Source organism: Phycomyces blakesleeanus, assembly GCF_001638985.1.
Source record: "Phycomyces blakesleeanus NRRL 1555(-) unplaced genomic scaffold PHYBLscaffold_1, whole genome shotgun sequence".
Taxonomy (NCBI): domain Eukaryota; kingdom Fungi; phylum Mucoromycota; class Mucoromycetes; order Mucorales; family Phycomycetaceae; genus Phycomyces; species Phycomyces blakesleeanus.
Window position 1 is genome coordinate 1,010,535 of NW_017265134.1, and position 20,233 is coordinate 1,030,767.

At 33.5% G+C, this 20,233-nt stretch overlaps 5 protein-coding genes across 5 annotated transcripts; 2 read left to right on the plus strand and 3 right to left on the minus strand.

The window, feature by feature from the left end:
- Positions 1-10: 10 nt before the first annotated feature.
- Positions 11-1,498, plus strand: PHYBLDRAFT_61624 (hypothetical protein; the record flags this gene model as incomplete). Its single annotated transcript, XM_018440832.1, has 5 exons — positions 11-31; positions 66-172; positions 672-733; positions 796-846; positions 1,425-1,498. 5 exons carry the CDS (start codon positions 11-13, stop codon positions 1,496-1,498), a joined length of 315 nt encoding a protein of 104 aa, XP_018298613.1.
- A 1,631-nt stretch (positions 1,499-3,129) lies between these two features.
- On the minus strand, positions 3,130-5,427 carry PHYBLDRAFT_161214 (hypothetical protein; the record flags this gene model as incomplete). The annotated part of the gene is made up of 10 exons (XM_018434361.1): positions 3,130-3,393; positions 3,469-3,728; positions 3,801-3,908; positions 3,975-4,016; positions 4,102-4,366; positions 4,509-4,578; positions 4,642-4,698; positions 4,779-5,064; positions 5,160-5,201; positions 5,349-5,427. The coding sequence occupies 10 exons, from the start codon at positions 5,425-5,427 to the stop codon at positions 3,130-3,132; spliced, it is 1,473 nt and encodes a 490-aa protein (XP_018298614.1).
- Positions 5,428-12,835: 7,408 nt separating this feature from the next.
- PHYBLDRAFT_161215 (hypothetical protein) lies at positions 12,836-13,803 on the plus strand (the record flags this gene model as incomplete). Its single annotated transcript, XM_018434362.1, has 3 exons — positions 12,836-13,148; positions 13,578-13,617; positions 13,707-13,803. The coding sequence occupies 3 exons, from the start codon at positions 12,836-12,838 to the stop codon at positions 13,801-13,803; spliced, it is 450 nt and encodes a 149-aa protein (XP_018298615.1).
- A 221-nt stretch (positions 13,804-14,024) lies between these two features.
- On the minus strand, positions 14,025-15,005 carry PHYBLDRAFT_61627 (hypothetical protein; the record flags this gene model as incomplete). Its single annotated transcript, XM_018440833.1, has 3 exons — positions 14,025-14,073; positions 14,515-14,597; positions 14,823-15,005. The coding sequence occupies 3 exons, from the start codon at positions 15,003-15,005 to the stop codon at positions 14,025-14,027; spliced, it is 315 nt and encodes a 104-aa protein (XP_018298616.1).
- Positions 15,006-17,719: 2,714 nt separating this feature from the next.
- PHYBLDRAFT_161216 (Zn(2)-C6 fungal-specific transcription factor) lies at positions 17,720-19,462 on the minus strand (the record flags this gene model as incomplete). The annotated part of the gene is made up of 4 exons (XM_018434363.1): positions 17,720-18,060; positions 18,214-18,654; positions 18,700-19,246; positions 19,313-19,462. The coding sequence occupies 4 exons, from the start codon at positions 19,460-19,462 to the stop codon at positions 17,720-17,722; spliced, it is 1,479 nt and encodes a 492-aa protein (XP_018298617.1).
- Positions 19,463-20,233: the final 771 nt, after the last annotated feature.

The following is a 20,233-nucleotide window of genomic DNA, read 5'->3' on the forward strand; positions in this document are numbered from 1 at the left end:
AGGTTTCAATATGACTGTAACTCAAGAAAAGGTATTGTGTAAATTCTTGTATATATATATTTTAGATCACAGAACCTTTCTTCAGTGTACATGTGCTTGTATTGCACACGATTCTTGGTGCGATGTTACAGTTGGAAATGAGCTTTTGTGACAGTCACAACCATCTAACACTGTAGGAAGTGGCAGAATGTAAATCTCCGGCCTCGTAACAGCTTATGAGTCCGTAACTTTTTTTTTATAAGTCAGTTTTACAATACCGACCTTATAACTCACTTACGAATTCGTAACTTTTTAAACTAATAGCATGCCGTATTTTAACCCATTAGCTTTACTTATTGACAGATACAGTTTATGGGAATATAGATTAATAATTAAGTGCAGTGTATAGTAGATAGGAATCTTGGTCAATTTTGATATATTAAAGCTTATTTTTTCAGTTATATATAAATGTGCACTGTCTTTTAATATGTATAAAACCGTCACAATTAAAAAAGCATCACTTCCGCAAGAATAGATATTTCTTTCTTTCTTTCATTTGACCACACCTTATCTTGTCTTCTTTTTTTTTTTGCAGAATCTTTTTTTACAGCTCAATCGAGTACATTTAACATGCTATAAGAGCCAAAGTACAATATAAAAAATGGTCTTTATATTATAATCAATATCTCAAGGCTTAGGTTCTTCACAAGTGAGAGATACTTGGCCCAGGAGTTTTCCGTATTCTTGCAAACAAGTAAGTCAAATAGCGTCTAAGAAGTGATAAAAGCTCTTAATTTATATACTGGTGTCTATTAGAATACAAAGTTTCATCTTATTCGGCTGAGTTCTTTATAAGATATAGTATAAGTAAGCTGACATGTAGTTTTATTCGGGACTCCTAGAAAGCAAAAATCTGGCGGTGATTTCTCTGATGAGAGGTTACCTAATCAAGGGATGGCTAAACTGGAAAATAACATATACAGCATGTATGAAGAGATAACTAGGGTATATCAGTCACCAGAAAATTAAGACTGGATCAATATAAAAAAAGAGACGAGGGTTTGGAGCTGTAATATACGATAGCAAGCTTAAAGCGTCAAGTCGAGGGGTCGAAAGTAGACCGCTACAAACACAAGAAAAAAAAACACCATACGAGAGACACCAATACAGTGTCATACTACGCCACAGGTTTCGAAAACAGATCAGAAAATGCATTTTTTTAGGAAGAACCACTTGGTACCCAGAGCAATACAGGCACCTCAGAAATGAAATAGCAAAGTTCGAGTTCGCCAAAATAAAATGAACAAGGCGAGCCATTCACTTCATTGATTGATTTTAAAAAAATACAGTGTATTGCCATGACTGGAACAATGAGACAAAGGCAAGAGAGTTTATGGCAGTAATACAAATATATAAAGTCCATTGATTAAATTTGTTGTCTACAGATATAAAGACAAACCATTATGAAGCTGCTGGATCAGACAAGATCGTCGTCGATGAAGCGACTGTCCTAAAATAAGGAAAATAAATGCAGTCTTATGGACCACGTATCACTATAATACCTCAACGAGCAAAGGCAGTAATTTTATAGACCTGTTTCTTTTGTAGAGGGAATGGAATAGATCCAGTATTTGTTATGTGCTATGGTAAGAAACATTATTCTTTTGTTGTTTTATACCATATGAGTAGATCATTTATTTGCTAAGAGAAAACCAACTAGGATCTCCTTCCCATATCTGCTGCTCTCTTATTATCTGAGCTTCGGTATTGTTTAATGAGCTAGTAAAATGGATGACTTCAAGAAACCAATTCGCAAGTGAGTGAGCTATATTACCAGAGGTACAATCCTTACAACTTTAGGCGACCAGGATCTCAGTTTAGGTGTAGGCCTGACATGGATATCCAACAGAAAGGTCTCATTATAAACTTTTGGATCAGTTGGTTGGTGCTCAAAATATCTTGAGCACGTTTGTACCCAAACTTTCCATTTAAATATAAATTAGTAGACATAGTATAATGTTGTAGCAGCACTAGAGTGTCATATTGGACATTATGCTGAAGTCACATGGTTTATCGTATCCAAGATGAGACAGAAGGTTCTGCTACATTCAAATCTAAGATAAGTTGAAGCCATGTTATCTAAAGTGCCTTTTGTTGTATCTGCGGCTCTAAATTATCAAGTCTAGCAGCCAAAAGCAGGGTGTAGAGGGACTCAAGTTTAACGATTGGAAATATATTCTTACGAAAGGACTGGCCCATGCGGACCCTAAGCACTTCAGAGAAGGATTCGAAAAGAGGTATCACCCAAAAGAAATGTCAAACCCCAGGACAAGATTAATGCGTTAAGGAAATTTACTAATCCTAATATGGATAATGAACTTTGTGAGCAAATAAGACATTCTGTGGCTATTGCCCAAAGGGTATTTTGACAGAAGTCATCGTGCTCCCGGTCAGGTACACCCAAACTCGTCTTTTTAAAACGAAAAAGTACACACGGGAGAATTTCTATAAAAATGTCTGTTGTTTCAGCTCAAAAACATTACCGGAAGCAATTGAATACTCTATAGCTATAGAGAGTTCGGATATAATTACATTAAGTGTATAAGGTAACGAAAATCATATAGCTTATCTAGCCCCAACAGGACCTGTCCCCATTAGAGACATGGACCAAAATGTTCAGTATAAAGCAGCTCTTTACATTACCAAAAAAGGAGAAGATCACAGAAATGCAACAGTGTCATAGTTTATCGGTTTCTAAAACTAAAATCCGATCAACGATATTGATGAGCCTAGAACGTAGTACAATATGTTTTGTAAAACAGCAAAAAAAAACACATTCTTCAGAAAATAAAAGAAAAGAAAAGAATAGTTTTTAAAAAATAATGTTTTTTGTGTCTAAAACTTATCTCAAGGTTTACGTATGACATATGTTTCTTATCAATTCTAGATGAATATTATGCTACTTTATTATGAGTTTGGTTAATTTGAATGCTTTAAAAAAAGGGGGATTAAAAGGAATATTTGTTTAGATATTAGACACGCTTTAGAGGTAGAATGTTTCGATGATGCATAGCGGATTTATGTTATTGATATAAGGATATCTAAGATATTACAGGTGAAAGGTGAAGGTGTATATGAACTGGAATCGGATTAATGACCGCCGTCAGGTTTAACTGACTCAAGCATTATACGACCTGTTGGTAATGCAGACCCAGGAACTGACTGATCCGGCTTGATCATTTTTTCTGGAGAGACGTTTTTCTGTCCTTCTCTTGCCTGAGAGGGGATTGCATCATTCTGGTTATTGGCAGCAGTTTCGCCCTTGCTGAAATCGTCTGCGTGATTGTCCGCACTTGAATATCTGCTTCGTTTCTTAAATACAAAGAAAAAGAGAAGTGCACCAATGATTCCAACCTAGAAAATTAAAACAACAAAAATAAAATGAGAAAAACACAGGTGCATATTAATTATCTTTAAATTATGACTTACGCCAGCAAGGGCTCCAACAACGATACCCGCAATAGCACCCCCAGAAATTCCAGACGATCCATCGTCATCACTGATAGTCACTGAAGAAGAAGTTGGCTCTGATGTAGAGCCGGATGTGGTTGAAGAAGCAGGAGGATTGCCAAACACAGGAGCAGTGGTCCATTTCCAGGTAGTAATGTCAAGAGCAACATTGAGATCCGTGCCAAATACAGCGTTATTTCCACCGAACAAAACAAACATGTACTTTCCAACGACAACAGCTATTAATTAATCAGAACATTAGAGAACATTAGGTGAAAAGTTAGTATATATTTGAGTGGATGTATATTTACCAGAATGTCTGCATCTTGGGGTAGGTGGTGTTCCGGTTGTCTTCTGTGGGGACCAGGTATGGTTGGCCACATTGTAGAGCCAAAGATCGTTCATTGCCTCTCCATTATCTATAGTTGAATATGTTAATTGGCGCCCTGTATGGATTTTTATGAGCTTGACCGAGTCTTACTTACCATTACAACCGCCAAACATAATTCCGTTGGTGTTGCTAGAATCTAAACAAAAACGCATAATATAATATAGTAACATCTTTGTCAATAAAAGTACTGGCCAATATGCTAATATGCTCTGTAAATTTACCCATTATCATAGAGTGTCCCCATCTAGTAGGAGGTAAGCTTCCGGTTGTAGATTTCGTATCATTCCACTTGCTGTATACGCCCGTTTGTACGTTAACTGCAATAACATCATCCATGGCAACAGGTACTGTTGTGTTTGAATGTTGCTGTCCACCGATAACAAGAAGTGTTGAATATGCAGTAGCATAAACCATAGAAGAAGCCCATGTAGCTTGAGGTAGAGATGATCCACCCTGAGCAAAAACAGTGGGCCCGTCAGCTCCTGTCTAGAATAGTTATAATAAATATGATCAGAATTATGGATTTTTTATTTTATTTTATTTTACGCTTTCACTTTTAAGTACATATTTATAGACACACACACACACACATATTTCTGTCTTTCTTAAAAGAAAATAAAAAGCGTACCTTGGCAACAAAAGAGGTCATGGTATTGTATAATAGGTTTCCCGTTGTAGCGCTACCTGTTAAGCTAGTACTAAAGAAAGGTAAAGAATATAAATATTGTGAATTGTATTTATATTTGATTTAGTGTCTTTACGTTTGGCCACCAAAGTAGTAGAGATTGTTAGACACAAGAGTAAAAGCAGCATCGAATCTATCAGGGTTAGATAATAAACGTTAAGTATAGAGTATAGTAATTGTATTTGTATTTATATTTTTCATGTATAGGCTTACACTGGTGTATGAGAATTCACTACTGTCCATTGATTGGTTGTCACATTGTAAAGATATCCTGGGTTATATGTGCAGGCAGAACATACAACACCACCTGCGAAATATACTAAGTCGGTTCCCGTAACTCCAGTGAGTATAAATCGACTTGCAGCGCTTGGTCTGGCGTTGTTTTGTATGCCTGCAATATTATTCCATGTTGGATTTGAGAGATCAATTATACTGTCGTCGGTTACGTTTAAAGCATAGACTGGAATCTGTTTATCGTTGGCTGAAAATGGTTCTCCGCCTATGGATCAATATCAATATCAATATCAATACCAATGTCTTTGAGGTTAGTGCGTATGGACATATTATTCTCTTAAAGGTGACAATGAAATTTACCAAAACAATAAATCTGTCTAGTCTGGCTAATGTAGGTGCACCCTATATTTTTTTTAATATATATATATATAAATATTTGATATTTAAAAGCAATAGAAGATGAGTAAAAATCAGTGTTAGCTTTATGAGCAGAAAAAAAGATTGATGATCCTTGCAAAAATTCATTATTATAAAAGAACAGCAAACCACCTTGCCCCCAACTAGGGTCTGCTGCCTTGACAAAATTTGTTAGTCCAATAAAAAGAATGACTGTTAGGATTCTACGCATTTTTGGACAAAAAGAAGAAGAAGAAGGATAAAGTGTAGAATACAAGGAAGAAGTGAAATTTTTGATAATATGAGTAATAAATTCAGTTTACTGCAATAGTGAATAATTGTACTACTTGTTGGAATTGAAAAGTAAATAAATATATAGTATTACCTGAGAGCCACTGTGTGACAGCTAGGGGTGGAAAAAGAAGATTTATGTTAAAAAGATATATATATATATATATATATATATATATATATATTACATATATCCCGTAAAATTATAAAATATATCTTGATCCAACAGTAAATACCATTATTTATTTTTGGTTTATTTAGCCTAATTCATTAACAAAGTCTCATTTGGTTTTTGCTTTATTTTTCCTGATGAGTACTTCACTACTAAATATATTCTGGCTGGCCATCCAAATATTTATATATATATATATAGACTAGACAGCATTTATTTGTTTTACTTAGTATACATGTGTTTGGAAAATACTCATTTGGCAGCCCTGAAGACTAAATAGTGAAAATAACAAATTAGCCTAAGAGTATGGATTGTATCACCTACAAATGTTTAACTAAAAAAAAAAGACAAAATTTGATTGCATTTTATCTATCAATTCTAATGGGGGATATGTATACATGTATAAAACTGAGAAAAGTCTATTAGAAACCTAAACCGTCCTTTCAGACTACTCGGCTTTCTACATGAAAGAGTTACAAATTATCCGAAGAAGAAGATTGAAGAAGAAGAAAAATCACACTAATATTTCTTATTTCTCTTTAGCGTTTGCATTTTTATATATTGTAATACGTCAGTTTACAGGTGGCGCAGCGTAGTAGCTTTTAACCGATTTTTCTTAAAATAAAGTACACAATTATTAATCCAAAGATGACCATTGTATGAACCCCCCTCTTACTCTACAAAATAAATCCTTCAAATTACTTCAAGTAGCTCTTGATAAAAGAAAGGTAAGTTAATTGAAAATCATTAGATCCTTTAAAAGGCTTATAAATCAATACTTTTAGTGAGTAGATATCAACCAAAAACAGAACTACAGAAGAAAAAGTCTAGTAATAAAGACATTTTTTCTTTTTATATTTCTATTATAGTATTCTCAAGATGTGATGCTTTGAATGCTTGCAATATATTTAAGTAATAGACCACTACTAGCTTGATAAAACTCACTTAGAATCAAATGTATCACAGATCCACCTTGATCGTATGTGCTGTGCTACACACATCTACCTGAACATTTCTTACTCTATAAGAATAACATATATAAGATGAGTTGGGATGATATGGCCTTCTCTGAATTCATTATATTACCTAAGTGTAATTAAGCCTAGAGATCTTTGTACACTTTCTCTGTTTCGACATTTATCAAAGTATATATTGGATACGATGAATTTCCGCTGGGTTCATTTCAATTCAGTTTAGTACTAGTACATTTGTAGTATGCTAACACTGAATATATTGCTTGATATTAAAGTAAAACATATTACAACATAAGATTCTACCTTAAAGACTGTGCACATTTTATAAAGTATATATATGCCAGCCTGCCTTTCTTTCTTCTATGCATGATTATGACACTCTTAAAGAAGTATGTGGTTTATTTTAGTACTGCATTAATCATATTTATGCCTGCTTACATTCACAATGGTAAGCTCGAGATTCTAATAAGGGTCTCTCTCATGCAGGATTCGGAAATTATCACTTTATTTACAACTATTATGATTATTTCTGTTTTTTTGTGGTTCAAAGGACAGAAATGTAATGTGCAAATCTTAGTTACAGATCTATATTAATTATTACCATGATTTATTTATCTACATATTAATTTTAGATTCCATCACATTGAGAGTAAAATATCTTTAGCTTCTTTAGCTTCTTTAGCCATGGTTTGCCTACTATTTACTTATCACATCTCTGAAAGCATAGAAATATTATACACATAATTATATCCTTTAATATCATGTAATATAGAAAACCATACAGGCAAAAAAAAATACTGGTAGTCTGTAGTACCACAGAATATTTTCTTCATCTTTGGTAGTAGGATATGGCATTGGTATAAGAATGTCTCTCGCATACTTTATCAAGTAATCTATTTATTTATTTATTTATCTTGCTCTTGGTAAATTGCAATATCTAGTCTCTTGAGGTTTTTTGGATCCGGTTCTACTACCCCAACCATACAATACAAATTAAGCTACAATTTATTTATTATTTATTTTTCCAACGGGGCTGAGACGTGGGCTATTTTGGGAACCACATCGTGACCAGTCAGTCCAGTACGTTTTTGGTGCTTCATCCATCTTTCCATATGCTTTGACATGCGACATAAAGCATAATCTTCTTAGTATATATGTATAATCCAATCATTTGTCCTTGCACACAATCATACACTCTCACATAGTCGTTAATGAGAGCATTAAGCAATTGAAAAAGCATTATTTCAAACAAGTGTGCATATCAATACTGATTGAATGTGGGTTTCATAGCTTTTTTTTTTTTTTTAAAAAAAAAAGGGGAAAACACTTTCTATCTCCATGCGTGCTACAGCTATGATAAATTCACTACCGCTTTTCTTTCCTGTTAATATTATACAGAATTCTTTGTATTGTCCCACAGGTTACCGTCCTTACACATGCATTTTTTTTTTTTTACCTTTAGGGAAAAGTTCAAATCTCGGCTCATTACTCCAGACGACAAAATTACATGGATGATTAACCTTATTTGGAACAATGAGTAAGAGCTAATCGTTTATCTTGTGTATCTCTGATAGCTATAACTTGCCGAAAACTTGGAAACAAGTCATTTCAATTTAATGAATTGTTCGACGAATGGTTAATGTGGAAGTAGAAAGTCCCAATGTGTCCAACATGAAAGTTGTGGAATGCTCAAGGGTTACGCCATAATTTCCTTTTATCACATCAGTTAAATGTTGTTGGCCATTCCCATTCACCGAGTCATTCATTTAGTATTGATGAGTTGGTAAGATGCGGTAATATTCAAGAAAAAGAAAAAAAAAGGCAGGAAGACTCTGGTGCAAAGAACATAAAACAATTATCGTCATTCTTGGGCCAAGCGAGAACATTTTTTTTTGTTGTATTGTTTATTGAGGAAATAATATGCCCAAAGGCTAAATATTTAAGAACTAAAGTTGTGCTCTGAATAGATTCTTATCCAAGTGCGAACAAATGCTTGCTATATTTTTCTAGTCACAATAATCTTCTCAAATTTTAGAAACATCATGACTAAATTTCATTTTTGGTTTTTATGCCAAAAAAGCAAAGGCTCTTGACTGAAGCTTATAAGTAATGCTTAGCGCGAATAAAGATTGAAGAAGGGAACTCGGGTGCACTTGAAAAAGAAGAGAGGGCTAAAAGTCCTTTAAACGAAAGAAGTTACCAAGGCCTCACCAAACAAACGAAAAAAATAGCTCACCACAAATTATTCTTCTGTTTATTCACTATGTGAAAAAAAAAGTTACTCATCAGCAATAATAACATTACTTTGATTTCAAATTTTTGCTGTAGAAAAAAAAATACAGAGAGCTAAATTAATAAGGCTCATATTCTAGGATACAAACACAAGTTATGGAGGCTTATGTTTATTTGTCTATTCTGATACTCATTGGTTGACTTTAATGCAAAACACCAAGCAATTGGGGGTTTTTTTTTATTCCTGTGAAAAAAAAACTGTTTTGGTATTCCACAAATAAATAAGTAAAGAAATGGAGAAAAGAGTAAATATCGCATTCTAAAATAATTCTAAAAACAACAATTGTTTTGGGCGTCATTAAACTAAGAAGAAGAAGAAGAAGAAGAAGAAAACTACTCATCCAAGCAAATTCCCATTGCTCCTGATAGAGAGTATGTATAGTGGAAGCTGCGACGAGAGCTTGACCTCTTTCTAGAAAATGGCAGGTTGGTATATTCCAAGGTGGTCAAAAGAATGTAAAGGTGTGTATTGGTGTGTACATATTTAATTTTCCTTTGAATACTCAGCCCATTGAAGCTTGAAAATCCTTTTTTCTTCTTATTTTTTTTTATTATTATTCTATAAATCAATAAAAAAGAAAGTGTATGTTTTTAATAGCATCAATTTCAAACTACCTCGATGGATATATATCAAAGCAGTAACCTTATATTTATAGTATCTCATTCTATTTTATTCAAAAATCCTTCAATTCAACCGGATAGCCTATGATGTTCGACAATGGGAAACTAGAGAGAGAAATACGGCTACGATTTGCCGTTTCCAAGGAAGTTATATCGTTGCTGCAGTCAAATCAGACAGAAACTTTGCAAACCTTAAACAATTCTCTTTCTTTCTATCTGTTGACTGAAATCTGTCTACATATAAATGAAAGCAGAATAATAAGCTACTTACCCAAGTGCCTCCAATAGTCAGCTAAAAATATTAGCATACATTAAACTTTTTTAACTAATATCTTTGACCTTTCTTTTAGTGAAGCAGGTGGTGACAGTGTATTCGCTGTTGAGATATATGGATTGGGCTTTATGGTTCATAAATGTTCCATAAAACAATCAAAAGATATATATTTAGCTAAGCCATCTTTTGGAAACAAAACAAAACGTTAAATTATCTGTATTCGTACTATATCTATCTGAGCCAGAATGAGATCCTATTGACAGAACTCCCGTATATGCAAATAAAAAGACCAATTTTCTTCCATACTTAAAGTATATGTACCTACAGATAGTAGAATTTTCCAGAATATATATATGGTTTATTACCATTCCAACGTCGCTACAGGTAGGCCAAAACATTTACTGACCTTCATATGGAAGATTTTGTTAGTGAGGAGAGATAAAGAAAAAATGTATCGAGTTTTGGTGGTGTTGTTGCTTTTTGTGCCAAGTAGTATACTAGTTATTATTCAAAAAAAATAGTAAGATAGGTGCTTTATTTTGTAGAGAGAGAAATGTTCTATATATTATACATAATATATATATATAGAAGAGAACTTTAATATCATGTGTCTAAAAATATAGTACCTACGATTGGTAGGAGAGTGGGCTAAGACATATACTACAATGCTGGATATTGCCAGCAGAATACTTCTATTTGTGTATTATTTGCTTACAACAACTTGATATATGACTAATTTTCCCTTGCATTCCATTGCTTTGTTCTTTCTATTTTTTAAATAAATAGTAAGCCGGGATTTTTCGAGATAGTTTCAGCCATGTTTAGTTAATCCAGTAATAACGTCTGTAAAGGAGAAAGCCTTTTTTTTCTTTTCCTACTACTATAACCTAAATTTAGTCGAGTACCTGTTCCCATAGAAGAGATTACAAAAAAGGTAAAAGATGAAATATCTAGTTTACCAAGAATTGGATTTTGACAGCTATAAATACAAATAGCTGAATAACAAAAAAAAAGACAGATCGAAAACTACCTTTACCTTTCTCTTTTCCAATGTATCTTAGTTTCTCTCGCATTTGTTCAGATACATTGTTAAGAATTAATCTGAAGGCTGGAATAAGAATTAGCTGTAGTGTCTAGTAAAAAAAAAACAAAAAAAAAACAGTTATGATTCTTCTATTTTGAAATTCCAAAATAAATACACAATGTTCATATATCTTCTTAAGATCTGTGTTTTCACTATGGAAGCAATATATATACTTGACAAGAAGTATAGTCTAAAATGGGAGTATAGTACTAATTTAGCTGTTCTCTCTGATCACAATAAAATGTACTAGAATCATTTGAAAGCTTACACCGATACTCTCAGTCTGTGCGCATATTAAATGTAATGTCTGATTTACCAAGAAATCTATATATCCAAAAGAAATACAATTAAACTTTTTCATAATTATTAGTTTCTATTGACATTTTCATTGTCATTGGTTAGCTTTGTCATTATTGAAATGAGACAATATATATTTATTTCTATTACATGATAAAAAAAACAAACTCTTTATAGACAAATATATATATCGACTTTTTTATTTGGCTTATTGTATGAGCTTGGAATACTATAGCTATTATGTAAAAGACATTATGTTAACTGCACATGGCTGAAAAACTTACTAAAAAAAAGGAAGAAAAAGACATTAGCGATAGATCAAGTTGTGATGAACAAAGTATTTAAAAAAAGGATAGTACTGGATTTGTAATAAATTAACAAAGCCTGTCAAAGCCATTATTATGCTTACAATGGTACATAGTTGAAATATCTTGTACTGTGGTTAGAAAAAGTAAACGGAATGAAATAATATAGACTTTGGTTTAGCCAGTAATAAATTGATATATATTTAAGCACTAAAAAAAATGAACTTGCATACATATTTATATAGTGCAACTTTTACTAAGTATTACCGAAATGAGATGCTATTTAAACAAGTTGAAACACTCTCGGAAATCACTCTTATTAAATGATTCGAATATACCAATATACACAAGAAGTTCTTTCTTCTATCAATCTACATTAATGTTTTGCCCTTTCTTTATAGAAAATATTTTCTTCAAGCTCTTTAAAGTTAGTTAAAAATAAATACATTTTGGCAGTAGTTTAAAGAAAAATTGACGATATTGAAATAGTAAAACAATAGTGTCTTTTGAGCACTTTTACCTAAACAAAACAATAAAAAACCAAGATACAAATCAACTATATAAATGAATTGGCAATAATAATAATCATGCATGCACCAATATTCAACTTCATACAATTCAATATTACAATATTACATTGTCTTTTTTATGATATTCATGTCTAGCTTACTCAATACATTCTATGTCTGTCAAATTAATTTTTAAAGTCTGTAATATATATATATATAAAAGGTTTTTGGATAATGTTTATTGTTTCATAAATACTTCCATATTAAACTTCTTGTGTACAGTCTGTGCAAATACAATGAGGACATTACTTGTGTATTCAATTCAACACGTCTTTTCCGCCTCTCTTTGAAGCATGCATTTCTTCATTCCTTCTCATTCCTCATCTTACTTTTCCTTCTCTTTCTCTTTCTCTTCCTCTTCCTCTGATTTCAACTCATCCTCTTTACACTGACCATCCTCATTAGCCAAATTCAATAACATACATTTTATGGCATCGGCATCATCAACCATTATTCTGCAATTTATATACCTTTTTAGACAAAAACAACATCTACAGTTAAACACGGTTATCAATACTACATTAAAATATACAAATAGTACTTTGCTTCTTTTCAGATTTATTCAATTAAACTAATTTCTTCGTATAAATGGGCTCTCCTAATTACAACATTGACATCTTCAATCAAGTAGAAAAAAAAAAGTTTAAAAGCGTGTTTTTTTTATTAAAGTTGACAATAGCTAAGAAAGACTTTACTTATTTATTTAAAGATATACACAAAGAAACTATTCTATTTGATTTGATTTAATTTAATTTCACTTAATGTTCTTTTACATGAGTAAGAGAATAAAAAGCATGACACCAAGTTCTTTGTCCCCGCATTACGCGGCTCAATCTCCTTCAGGACGTAAACCTGACTTGGTAGCGAAGGAGGTGCTGGAATGGTGGCAAACCAACGGAAAGCACCCGTTCATCCAGCCCCACATCTCGTCACCGAGTAATGTGGGTGCGAACTCGCCAGAGAACTTACCACTAGGTGATAAGGTCCAGCTCATTCGACTACCAGTAGCTTCACCGTCAGCCGTTAAAGAGTTCAGTCAGGTTTGCAGTGAAGAGCCAGCACATCTCACCACAGGTTAGACCTCCCTCCCCCCAGCATCATGATTCCACATTGGCGATGCGATGTACACAGTAGTCCTTCCAAAAATGAAAAGAGACCATGCCCCACGACTTCTCAGAATTAACTGAGCTGGCGAGTAACAACTTTCACTTTCCGATGCTTGTAGCATGGAAGAATCTCCCTGCAACGGTCGCAAGAGACGCCTCACTATGAAACCGGGACTGTTGTTGCTCAAGGAGAAAACAAACGACGCGCGTTGGAGGAGGTCTATAAGTAACAGAAAATTTTTTCATCTGCGATTAAAGATTAGGACTGCGCTTTTTGTCAGTCTTAGATGTCCACGTCAGAGCAAACGTGATATAGCTGTATATTCTTTTTCTTGGGTTTGTGTAACTGTTCTAAGGCATAATAGACAGTTAATAATATTCAATTAAATTACTAGAGAATATGACTCTTTCAAAGTGAAGCAAAGTAAAGCAAAGAAGTAAGGAAAGGCTCGGTATTGATCGGTGTAGCAATAACTCTCAAAGTGGAGTACAAGTTTCTATAACGGCGATTTGTAGGTTACTCTAGGCTGGTCTGTGCGCTTCTTGTACGAGAACGCAAGAAAAAGCTTTCTTCTTTTGCCCATACACAAGTGGACGCAAAAGGTGTCCAACAGCCGCCATAAAATTATTCGACGTATATTTCAAAGTAATATCAAGCAGCAAGAAAAAAGCAGAAAATAAAGAAATAAGTATATGTATATATATATTATTGTGATCTCAACAGAGTAGGTGGCGGGATTCTGAATTCCAGGTTTGGTTTTATTGAAATGAGGTTATACCAGTGGTTCAAAGTGTCAAGATGATTTTTCAAGAGATTGAGTGATATATATCAAATGTTTGGGGATTATGGTACAGAACATAACAGACTTTTCCAATATTCTACCTTGTACGAGCTATATATATTAATAGGAGACATATAAGAATAAAAATTAAAGTAATTAGCAAATGAATAGTATTGAAGAAATCAAATTTTATCCTTGTTTTAAGAGGTGTAACTGGCACTGACAGGCCAGCTAGTCCGGACTATATAGTATAAGCTAAATCTACCAGAAAAGAATAAAACGTACACTAACGGTGCTCAGAAAGTGAAGAAAAGGGCCTTTAGGCTTACTCTTTTGTTTTTGTTTTTTTTTTGAGTAAAATATGAACAGGATTATTACAGCGAAAGATTTAAGAAATATAACACTTCTGGATATCCCTAGACCACAAGGTTCAGATACACCTCCAGATCACTAAAGACTGATATCGAATTTTTTTTTCTATTATTATTAACAGAGTTGATCAATTGGCAAAGGTTATTCAGATCCTTTAGCAACAGTGACCTGATATCTTACTTTGGTAAACAGTCAAGGTTGCATTGCTGATACAGTCTACGAACAAGTGAAGTAGTTCTTGTTTCATTTACTTTGCTTTCAATCTATTGGAGTTTTGGTACTAAATAGTGCCAGAGTTTTGGATTTGAATATTAAAATGATTTCGAAAATAACAATAGTAATGCTAAAGTTGATTTGTATTATATATAAATTATTTCTATTACTTCAAGTTTGTAACATATTACTATTATAGGACCTTTTGAACGATATTAATTTATTAAATTGAATAAATTCTCTTTTGATAAGATCAACTTTATATTATGCTTTACTTTTTTTTTAGGGGGATTTGTCTTTCTTTGTCTTTTCTTTGAATGTCGATGTTGACCATGATAATGGCAAATGTTGATTACTTTATAACATTTCACTAATACTCGTAATTCAGATATACAAAACACATTCATACTAACGCACACAATCACACTCTCTTTTGTGTTGTATTGAATACTTTGCATTAAAGAAAGAAGAAAAGACGCTTTCAATATCAAGCATGTAACATGTTTAATATTAGTTTTTTATATTTTCCTTTTAAAAGCAGGCATATCAATTTACAATTATCATGCAGGTTTTTAAATGAGCTGTATGAAATACTAAGCGAACCTTTAGGAGATAGATAGATAAAGAGAGATAGTAGATTGCCTTGATTTCTATTGATAAGGAATAATAGTTAAATCAAGATAGACTTTGACAAGCAGCATTCTCTGACTATCAAAAATGTAACTATGTATAACTTATTTGGAGATTTCTTCTGCGTATAGAAAGGTACAAAAGAGAGAGATATTTATAAAGGAGGGGGGGTTAATGAAGGGCAAAGGTTAAATGCACCAGAGAATGTACAAACATTTCATATAGCCATTTGAATACGCATCTTTTTGAATAAAAATCATTCTTTATTGGTATATTTTTTCTTATAATATATTATACAAAGCTTTATAAAAATTAGTAAATTAATATCCCCTTTTTTTTTTTTTTGGGGGGGGGGGGGGGGGGATTTTAACCCGTCAATCTGATCTTATACATCTTTGAAACGAAAACTTCTATTTCTTATCAACAAGACTAGAAAGTACTAGATTAAAAGGAACAGCAATAATGCTAATAACGCTAAGAATAATTAATTCTTGAATATTAAAGATATTTGTGTGCAAATTGGGTGGATCTGACATTAGTGGATTAAATACAAATCTCCTTGAGAAATGATAAAAAAAGAAGAAGATTAAAGAAATCCTGGTCATTACTTGTAAGTAACCAAGGAGATATTCAAAAACCACAAAAATAAAATAAAAAATAAAAGGTAGGATAGTATTAAGAGTAGACAAGCTTTGTTGCATTTACTTTTTCTTTTTAGCTATTATAACAAATCTTATCACCACACATATACATACAAAAGAAGAAGAAGAAGAAGAAGAAAAGAAACAGTTGGATAGCAACAGCCTTATGACAATAGTAACAATCTCTAAAATGATAGAGGCTATTCTAGCTTAAAGTCACAAACATAAAATGTAATTAATGAGCTGAGCGTGGACAAGCATTTCAAATGGGTGTCAATAATCGATTCAACTGTGTACAAAGCTACCAAGCTATTTTAATTGTATGTCCAGAATCCAATAATTTACAATACTCCTAAAGATAAATAAAATAAAAAGGAAATCGTCTTGATAATATTAATATTAATGGTTTGTGTAGATTGTCAATATTTTCTGTACAATGTCTCTACTAGATTTTGTCATGGTAATATGACCCTCCCCTTTGTTGTATGCACTGCTCTTCCAGATGATGAAAATGATGATAATTATGATGATTATAGTGGTTGTGGAGGAGGAGGTTATAATTATGGAGCACTGTGCAGAATCAGTTTCAACATAAACATCTAGCCCCGAGAATAGACCTCTCATGGTTAACTTGATCCTCAAGACCCCCCCATTATTGCTCTTTGAATTTACCTGACACAAGCACATGCTCAGTCGTTTGTAAATCACCAAGCATTCTGTTTTAGATCCTAATCGTATTTTAGTCTTGTTCTTATTTTCATTCATACATATTTACAGATCTACTGAATCAATGATGATTAGCTAATATTATTATCAGTTGATTATCTGTGTGTGTGTGTGTGTGTGTGTGTGTATTGTTGTTAAAGATTCAAAAATAAAGCAGATCGATTGTCCTACATATTGGTAAAGTAATCGAAATGGTTCAATTAGAATAGTTTATATCTATAGACTATTCCAAGTTCCCTCGGTGCCTTGGTTTTTCTTCTTGAGATTCTCTAGGTAAAGAAAAGGAATTATATATGTAATCCACTTTTATGTATGTAGTGTGACCAATAAGAGTTTAATTTCTTTGATTGATATTCTTATTGTTATCGCTTTAAATACTAGTACTAAATACATACAAAAAAAGCTGCTTTGTTTCTCTCTCTCTCTCTCTCTCTCTCTTTATATATATATATGTATATACTTTAAAAAGATGTGCATTTAATTTTTATATTATATTTATATATGTCTGTGTCTGTAGTATAAATACACAGAGGGAGCTTGTAGCAAAGAAAGGAAGAAGAAGAGCAATAAAGTACAGTACAATACAGTACAGTACAGTACAATACAATATGATATGATATAATACAATTGTTTTGCTAAAGTAGAATAAGAATAGTAAATATACATTATTAACTTGGTTGCTTGCTTTTTTGCTTTCTTGTTGCCCCCTTCTTTTTCTTCTTCTTTTTCTTCTTCTTTTTCTTCTTATTTTATACTTCTTGTACAAAATCAACAGCAAAGAATGAATAAATGAATAAATGAAAAAAAAGAATATATGTAATGAAAAAAAAAACAAAAGCATAATAGTAAAAGAAAAGAAGCATTGAAAGAAGAGTTACAAAAGAGTAAACTAAACAAGGTAAAATAAGAAGAGTAAAGAATAAAGAACAATGTATGTAAAAGATATACAGATATATATATATATATATATATATGTGTGTGTGTGTGTGTGGGTTTGTGTACAACTCTTTTACAAAAAGAAGGCACCTTAAATCTAACAGTACCAGACTGATGGACTATTGCTCAGCATAGATGACTGAATACCTATTTGTCGTTTGGTTCGATATAGAAGAAAAAGAAGAACCGATAGATAAGTATTGTGATTTCTTCTTCTTCTTTTTTATTATTTTGATGCATTAAGTTGAAATCTTACCATGCGATTCTTCGGTCAGCATATCATCAATCATAAAGGTCGAAAGATTGAACATGTTGCAAGAATCATTACCCAAAGGCTGAGATATGTGCGACGTCTGCACTGAGGAAGAAACTGTCGAATCGGTTGTTGTTGAAGAAGAGGATGAAGAAGGTGCAAGGTTAAAAGAAATGTTCAAGGGCTGGATAAAGGGCGAATTAGACATTGTGAAAGTACGACCGTTACTATCATTTGCGGACATGCTCCCATTGGGGCTTCGGTAGGTGTTGGATGGCGTGGGAGACAGGATTCCATTGTGCTGCTTATGAATATCTGCCAGCTGTGCTGCAGCAGATTGTTGCTGTTGCTGTTGCTGTTGCTGTTGCTGTTGCTGTTGCTGTTGCTGTTGGTGGTGGTGGTGTTGTTGTTGTTGTTGTTGTTGTTGTTGTTGTTGTTGAGCTATCAAAGCACTCTCGTTGTGTTGCATCAGAAACATACCAGATGTTCCTGCCACAGATCCATCGTTGGATGAAGTCCGTTGCAATAGCGACCAGTCAACCATTGTATTTGAGGCCTCAACACAGAATTGGTGGGCATCCATGTACTCGTTCTTTGTGATGATTGGATTATTGCCATAAGCACATCCATTTGAAGGAGAAAGTGCTGAGGATGGATGGAGTGGGTGGAGCGAGTAATGAGTATCCATTGGATTATTGAGATTACAAGGTGTGACATTGTACGATGGTGACACTGATCCTGTCAAAATTGCGTTCTTCTTTTGCTTTTCAATGGCCTGTTGAGATTTGTTTAGTTTTTGTCGGTTTGCTGCAGATGAATGCACAGATCTTGTTCTCCCTGTTTCTTTAGAACTAGGCCCAGAAGATCCTGTTGCTCCTGCCGATGTTGATGTTGACGTTGACGATAATGTTGTTGCTCCTCCTCCATTATTATTATTATTACTACTACTACTATTATTATTATTACCACCAATTATTGTTCCTGCTGCTGCTGCTGATGATGATGATTGCTGCTGTAAAGATTGATCTGTTGATGCTAATGCAGAACGGCCTAAGCTATTTGTGGTTGTAGAGACTGCGGCGGCGGCGGCTCTTTTACCTCGGGCAATCTTTTGTTCGCCTCTTAGACGCAATTGAGCCAAGATTGACCGAGACTCCTGGACTTCTTGCTCTGTTTTTAGCATCTGGGCATTTAGTTCGCCGGCGACTAGATTGTGTTGCTGAGAGAGGTTCATCTGGTTTGTGCTGTCAAGAGAGAGTGCTTCTTTGAATCGGCGCCCCATGCTGCACTCGGCGTCGTTTTTTGGCGAGAAGACAGAGTGCATGATCGCTCGTTGGGATTCTAGATCGGTTTCGATTCGACGGATCCGGGCTTCAAGATGAGAAAGGTTGTTTATAAATGGGTCTACATTGGTTGGCTGGGTATTTCTCGACCGCCTAGAATTAGGATATGCACAGAGCACACCTGTTGACAGGCAGCGAGTGCAGTTAGGATGAGCACCATCGCAGCGTACCTAGTTATTTATTATTGTAATTAGTATTGCTGTTAATGATTATAATTATGTGTGTGTGTGTGATACCTTTTTGTGGTGACATCTATAGCATGCAATGGGTGCTCTTGGCCTTTTGAGTGAAGGGTGCATTCTTGTGATCGTACGAGAGTCATTTAAAGGAGACTGTGGATGGCCAAGGCTTCCAATGTCTTCAGGATTCTTTTGTAGATTGGACATTGTGTCTTCTTTCTTATTAGTATTCTGTTTATTCTTTTTGATTCTCTCTTTTGAAGGAATTGAGAAAATTGAAAAAGAAAAGGAAGGAAAGAAGTAAAGAGAGAGAGAGAAAGCGGCAGACAAAAGAAAAAGGAAAAGGAAAAGGAAAAAGAAGGGAAAGGGTTTAAATGTTTTTTTTTGGTTGGTTGGTTGGTTGGTTTGAAGCTGGTAGTATTTTATAGCAAAGGACACAAGACAAGATCAAACAGCTTTATTTTATTTTTATTAATATTTTCTACCTTGGGTCAGGTGTATAGCATACTAAACAATGTACATACATATATACACCTATACTTATTTACTTTACCTATCGTCCTCTTTCTTTTTGGTGACTCCTTTATCTATTCTCTATTTTTAATAATAAAATATTTATAAAAAGAAAAAGAAACGTCAGCAGAGTACATATATACAAGCACAAGCACAAGCACAGGAACAGGCACATACAGCATATAACGTACAACATACAACATACAGCATATAGCATATATAGATCTTTACACTCATTTGATAATCACAGGTCATGTACTTGTACTTGTACTTGTACTTGTATTTGTACTTGTATTTGTACTTGATTGCTACGATGTATTCACAAAATTGCATTCTTATTCTTACAATTCACTTTTTACTTGATCTTTCTTATTCTTTCTTATTGCGGGTAAATGATCTATGAAAATATAGACCACCCGATAGTAAATCTTAAAAAGATCGTAAAGAAAGTCATATTCTGAAGTT